The sequence below is a fragment of the Verticillium alfalfae genome, genomic scaffold, assembly GCF_000150825.1.
Source record: "Verticillium alfalfae VaMs.102 supercont1.10 genomic scaffold, whole genome shotgun sequence".
NCBI lineage: Eukaryota > Fungi > Ascomycota > Sordariomycetes > Glomerellales > Plectosphaerellaceae > Verticillium > Verticillium alfalfae.
The window spans coordinates 1237528-1244553 of NW_003315029.1; the positions used below are offsets into that span (position 1 = coordinate 1237528).

At 54.6% G+C, this 7026-nt stretch overlaps 1 protein-coding gene across 1 annotated transcript; it reads left to right on the top strand.

Annotated features, from left to right (window-relative positions):
• Positions 1-3788: 3788 nt before the first annotated feature.
• Positions 3789-4721, top strand: VDBG_07824 (phosducin; the record flags this gene model as incomplete). The annotated part of the gene is made up of 2 exons (XM_003002319.1): positions 3789-4412; positions 4473-4721. The coding sequence occupies 2 exons, from the start codon at positions 3789-3791 to the stop codon at positions 4719-4721; spliced, it is 873 nt and encodes a 290-aa protein (XP_003002365.1).
• Between the last annotated feature and the right edge of the window lie 2305 nt (positions 4722-7026).

Below are 7026 nucleotides of genomic sequence, written 5' to 3' on the forward strand. Positions count from 1 at the left end.
CAGCCTATGTTTTAGTCGTTTTGTTTTGTGTTGCTGTTTTATTTGTTTTGGTGTTAAGCGCCCGCCGTCTGCCTGTCGTCGTTACATGTCTGCCTGTACTATAGTAGCTCGTGCTGAATGCCAGATTCGTCACTGACCAGCTTCCTATGTCTTGTCGGCCCAGCGTGATGCCATGCTGATGACAATGCCTTTACTTGGCTTGCAAGACACGAGGACTCCAGTTATGCCGTGTCCGTGGTCGGGTAGATGCTGTGGAACAGGAGCATATAGAAGAGGGGGGTGGGGGTCTAATTTTTGCCGTCGGGGCCAAACGGGGCACCCAACCTAAATTGCTGCTTCTGAAGTAGGTGGCCGAGAGGTTGTGCTCGTAAGACTCTCGGGGATGCTCCCGGTCTTGTTAGAGGGCTTGGTACAACCTTGGAACCCAAATTGAGTGGTGGATATACGAAAAGATGTCTATCGTGGGTACTGTGAATTGCATGTTCTGCAGGACCAACGACTTGATGTGATGATGGAGGTGCCCACCTCGAGTACCTTCTCGTCGAAAGTCAGTTATTACGTATTGTTATCCGAGAATACAGAGAGGACGCTTCTATGGTGTTGATGTTGTAATATTAACACGTCGGAGGTCTTGGTTTCTCTTTCACTTTTCCTTCTTCTACTGAAGAACCCAGATTCAAAAGTTGGTATCAGCCAGTCCTTGCCTTGTCTCTTTAGGGAAGCTGACCTTGAAGTAATGTTTACCACGACGATTTGCGATACGAGTATTCTTTTCTCTTACAAACTGCATGAAAGATGAAGTCGCATCAAAAGAGATCCTCGTTGCTCGGCTTTTCAGCCACAGGGAGGAAGTACAATGCAACAAGTCACTCTTCTACCCAGGCGCAAAAGTATCAACCACTACAGGAAAATGCATCGACCATGGACAAAGCTCGGGTAACCTACCGCAGACTCTGAATTCTTAGTCTTTGAAAATCATCTGGAGAATATACTCAGTGTCATTCAATGCAAAGTATAAAGATGACATGTTGTCAGTCAAAGAAAAGAAAAGAAAAATAGGAAGCACGCCAGTTCTAGCGTTTCGAGTGTATAGCGTTGGAGCTCAACCGCTCGAAGTCGCCGGCTGATATTTAACTTTCCTCTCCCCTCTCTTTGATTCCCTCGTCCACGTAAGACGCAAACGAATAAATATTGGGAACATTAACAAGACGACAGCCGTCCATGACTAAACTCGACGTATGCCGTGTATCAAAAGTCGCCCAGAATGAGTATGTCACGAGGATCGTGGGATGACTAGACGCCGTCAGGAAAATTCATCAAGCATCGTGCAACAAGGTTCCCTAGCATAAAGTTAGGAGAGCAAATAAGTCATCCCACTGGGTACAAGACTGCGTGTTCCCGATGCCTGGGTACAGGGGGCTTATAGCAGCTAGGATCACGTTGCTCAGAGATGACTCCTTACCTTTCGAAAACTTGGCACGATGCATCAATCTACGCATGGGCAGCATGAGCATCCCAATGTCGGTCAGGCGATCATCTGCACCAGACGTCATATCGTCTCGATGTCAGAGTCACGTCTGGGCTTCTGACCCGGGTGAAGCGACCTGTTCACGGCCTGTGCAGTGGCTCCAGTGAACTTGCTTGGCTTGGTCCTGTCCATCAAGTCGCGTAGTGCTCGATCTCAGCAAATGAGCGAAAGTATATCTACCCCGAGAAGCAGCGATGGACCTGGTTGGATAACATGGGTATCGAACCGCCAGACGGATCATCACTATGAAACATGTAAAAAGAAGTATAGCAACAGCCAGCGTGGCACAGCTACATGCAGCACATGTGTCAAAATTTTGCCAGTCTCACAGACCCAATATTGACAGAGGCAGTTGGCGCATCTACCGATCAACGACAGCAAGCCAATAAGGTTGTACTCTGCCTGATTTTATCTTGCCACGCCGACCCATTGTTCAATGCAGGGTACATTGGGCTCACCGCGTTGATCGCGCTCAGATGTGCAGAGTATAGGGCGAAGCAGGCGTCGAGACTGACTAATGGGGCGACACCCCTGTTGTAAGGCCGGTGGCTGTTCCACAGGGGTGATGAGCGAGTCAAAAGACCAGATGTTCATTAGTGAATGCGAGGTGAACAAAATCTGGAGATGGCTGATGGAGGCCGACACGGAAAGCATGAAACAAAGGCATGAAACACGGCAACGTGTTCTGGTTCGCCAACAATATCGGTATTGCGTTCTGCCTCCTGCCATTCCATTATCCTGTCCGATGTTTTGCTGGGTTTTAGGAGGACGTCATGTTGAACGAAGGGGCCCTTTTTGGGGCTGGCGATCTGGGGCAGACCCGAAGTTGCGGATGACCGACAGCAGCGCATGACTCGGAGGGGTATATCCGGGACAAGTCATCAAGGCATGATAACAGCGAAGGGCGTTGTATGCGACCACGATTCTAACGTTTTCAAGGGCGAGGCTGGTCGGCCTGTTCTGGCGTACAGGACGAGATGAACGGAGGAAGAGCCAAGGCACAACCCAATTCCTGGATGTTGGTCGTTAACAGAAGACCAGCAGATCCTCACCGAGCCAGGGCTTTGCATAGACGTCATCTATGCACCGGAGATGGCCTGACAAGCAATGGCCGGGTAGTTGTCTATACATAGGTAGCATATGGAAATTCGGCTTCCTCACTCGACAATGGATGGCGATTTGAGCGCAATTCGATCGGTGTCCCATGCTGCCACTAGCCTGCTTGCAACATCAGCGTGCATTGCTAGAGAATAAGATGCTCACGCAATACGAGGCCACTCTCGAAGGCAGGAACATCCTGTAAGAAAGAAAGCACCAATCGGCATTGAGGCCACGAGGAGGCAGCTTGGCAATTACCAGTAGGAGGTCCCAAGCAAGCAAGCCAGACGCAACCACATGGAACTGGAGGCCGCTAATCCCAGCGGACCACGCGCTGTGGCCGGGGGCCCTGCCAAGTACTGCACATGCCCCAGCCTCTGCAGATCGGCGGCCTGGCCACCTGGTTCTCGCTCACAATCGTGAGGTGCGCTGGACGCATGTTTGGTGCTTGGCTGGTCAGGCAGCTCATCATCATTCGTACTCTACGTCACCCCCCTGATCAGACCAGGTACCAAATAGACCACATGAAACTATCCCACCCAGAGGCAATGCGGTGGCGAGAAGCCGAGGGAGCCAGCAGGGTTGGCCAGGCCGACTTGGCCGCCCTGCATCTCCATGAAATCCAAGGGGACAAAGGTACGATCTACAGTTTACGGACGAGGAGAAACTGAGTGAGCAGCGAGATCCCATTGTCGCCAGCTGATTAGAGCCTTGATTCTGAAACAGCCTGACCGCAAGCGCAGGGGCTGCCATCCTTGCCCCGCCTCTTCTGACTCCCGCGCGCCTTCGATCGCCGCTTGCAACAACTTTCTCGACCTCACCGCCGCACCGCGCGCGCTCGGGGCAGGGTTCTCTCACAGCCCCTGAAGCCCCTCCCTGCCTCCTTTGCACTCTCGGTCACCGCCGGCTCCACTGCTTCGAGAAGTTCTTCGGCGGCGCTCTGCCCGGATGGCGGCCCCCACCTTCCCCTTTATCCCCGCTTGCATGGCCATCCTGTCCAAGTCCTGTTGCGTTGGAAACAAGACGACTCCCACCACCTTGCTTTACCATCCTGCCCCTTACCTCGCGTCGGACCATCCGCCACGAGTCTCTGCTCCTCACCACCCTACAGGCCCCCTCCTATTAAAGATCCTCCCCACCTTCCCGTGCCCACCTGCCCGTCATGGCCGACCTGACCCCTGCCCAAGAAGAATTCAACGACCTTGTCGCAAAGAACGCAAGAGAGACCAGTCGTGTACACCCCGAAGACCGCGACGACACCAATCCGCGCGACAGTCACGAATTAGACGAAGAAGACTCATACCGCGCCTCCCAAATCGACGCCGCCATGCGCATTCAACCAGCTGATCGCGACCTCAAGCTGCCCCCGGCAAGCTTCGACGCTGGCAGAACCACCGGTGTCAAGGGCGTCATTGCTGATGCGCGCAACTACGAAGAGGCTCGCAAGACTTCCTTCATCACGCGCGCAAAGAGCACCGTCAGGCGATCCATCTTCGGTCTCGAGAGCCTGCAGAGCGCCCCGACCCCGAAACAACAGCAGCAGGACAGCGAAGACGAGAGCCATGCGAGCGACTCGCCTGACGAGGAGGCATTTCTACAACAGTGGCGCGAGAGCCGACGGCGCGAGCTGGAGAGCGATGCCAGCAAGTCCGTAAGGAACCGCAGGACGAGCCCTAGCGTCAGGATTTACGGGCGACTGGACGAGGTCGACGCACTTGGGTACCTCGACGCGATCGAGAAGGTTGGACGCGACACAACTGTTGTCGTCTTTGTATATGACCACGAGGTATGCTCATCCGTTTCATTCGAGGCTCGGTGCTCGAGCCGCATACTGACAGAGGTCCAGTCGGACGTCTCAGAAACGATTGAATCACCTCTGCGGCCCCTTGTTCGGCAGCATACGGCCATCCTTTTTGTCAAGGTGCACTATCTCGATATTGAGTTTGACAACGCCGCAGTGCCCTCTATTCTCGCCTACAGGAATCAGGGCGACATGTTCGCCAACCTGACAGGCATCATCGAGATGATTCCCGATGACGAGCCATTCGGCCGCGACACGTTGCGGAGGCTGTTCGAGAAGCACGCCATCCTCTGAGGCCTTTCCATGTCTGATTGCGACGGTCTTGACGATCGCCGCTTGTACTACCATGACTGCGATGCATTGATGCTTTCCTTGGCTCCCTCCTTCTCCTCCGCAACGATACCCCCTGTAGCCGCGGACACGGGTGGCGCCTCGTTTTGCCGGCACAACTGGGCGCGTCACACTCGCTGTGGTCTGCCCCTGCTTCTCGTCTTTTTCTTTTCTTTTGCGGATTTCCTGTAACTCCTTCGCATGTCATAGATAGCGCGTTGGTATCGTCCCCCCCCCACAGAGCATGATTCTTGTTTGGAGGGTAGTAGTCGGGACACTGCTCGCGAGCGGGCAGCGCACGTCGCTGTTCTAGCAACAGTGTAGTGTGTTTCACCAGCTGTGGACAAGGCGTTGGGAGGAATGGATTGGCGAGGTCCGAGGGAAGAGGACCGTCAATCCGGCTACTAATTTGTCACTTGGCTGTTCTTGTCTTATGTAGATTCTGCTTGCTACTTCTTTAGGTAATGAGCGATACTTCATGACCATGGCTGCATGGAATTTGCTTTACCGCTTGATGTCGCCTGACGCGGGCGGTCCCTTGAAGCATGTCATTGCCCCTTAGGTATGCACTGAGGACCCCAATCCAGCCTCTATGGTGCAAGCTTGTTTGGCCTCGGACTCGGACGAACCAACCGTTGCCCTTGATACCTAACGATGCACATGGTCTTCGTTTGCACAACACAACATGAAGTGCACGAATTGAGTCCTCATCGCGCGCTCAGAGGCAGACACTGGATGGTGGGGCAGCAGGAGGCAGACACCTCCTCTCCCCCTCCCCCTCCCCCCCCACCATGCGAGGCAACGCCAGCTGGTTATCGATAGCGTTTGATGATGCCATTAGGCAGGCATGGCGTTGACTGCATCGGTATTCGACCAGGCCAAGTCCAGGGGATGCGACTTCCCCTCCTGTTAGCAACATGTCAGACTGCCAGACCGTCAGACGGGCCAAGACAGAGGGAGAGCACGAATGAGGCAGCCGCAGCGCCTAACAGTAAGGTCTCACGGTGCACAACGCCTCGGGGAAAGTACCTCGGATTCGATAAGCATCACCTCAGGTACAACAACCATCAGAACCGTGCACACTCTACTGCATTAACATTTCCATGCTTCCTTTGCCTTCCTGCCCGCATTTCCTCTCTCCGTCGACCTCATTCTGGTCTCTTCAACTTACCTGTGCATCCCACATACTTCACTTGCCGCATCCGTGTCCATCTTTCCGAGGGATCCTTGCACAGTCCGACCAAAGAGACATGGCTGCGACGTGAATCACCTTATCTCTCCCGCCTGTCCGTCTCCAGCCCAGCCCAGCCAGCCCAACCAGAGGCACCGCGTGACATCAAAAGGCGGGCTTCTCACTCTACCTGGCAGAGCTCAGACAAGCTTCTAATCGCTCGTCCCGTGCTTCCCCGCCCTACCTACAGGCTCGGGCACCTCTCCATCTCGCATCAGCAGGTCAGGTGTGCTGCCCCTCTTGTACCATTTCCGCCCCCTCCGCCCTGCTGGCTGGCTCTGTGCTGGGCACAAGGCGTCAACATTGTCCTGGTTGGCGTCGCACCGAGCTGTGCTGCGCAGCCTTAGATCGAGGGGTACCTCACCTTCCCGTCGCCTCGGCGTCAGGCAGGCAATAGGCAACACGCTTCACTTGAACGTCCGCACCACTTACGCAACACCCTGTGAACACGAACCGCTGCCAACGCCCCTCCACCGACACCACTCGCTCCATCGACACTCTGCACCTTGAGGGACCAGAACCTTGACGTGACCACCGCCTCCTCTCAACCTTCCGACACATAGTCAGTCGTGTTCCTTCCTCTCCGCCTCAAGAACTGCCTTTTCTTCTTCTATTCACTCCCATACAACAACCTACGAGCCAAGCACCCTGCAACCCCTCTCCGACCCTGCCCCTCCACCCCGAAACCGCTGCCTGTAAGCATACCTCAAGCCAGGCTGTTCTGTCACCACCGCGACCCCACCATCGACCACCTTTCTCTCACCCTCTCCCTCCCTCCCAGCTTCACTTTGTACCGCCTTGACTTCTCCCCCTCTCTCTCTTCATCTTTTCTTTCTCTGACAAGTCTTGAGGGACTTCTACTGTGGCGCTCCCCCTGGCGACCCTTGTCACGTCTGCCCATTTTCCGTCAATAGCCACCATCAAACGCCCTTCTTCTTGTTTGAGGAATGACGTTGACGGCCGTGAGGGTTGACCCCTTGACACCTTCGTTATGGAAGAGCAGAAAGTCGACGCCTTTTGTCCAGTCGATCGAGCCGA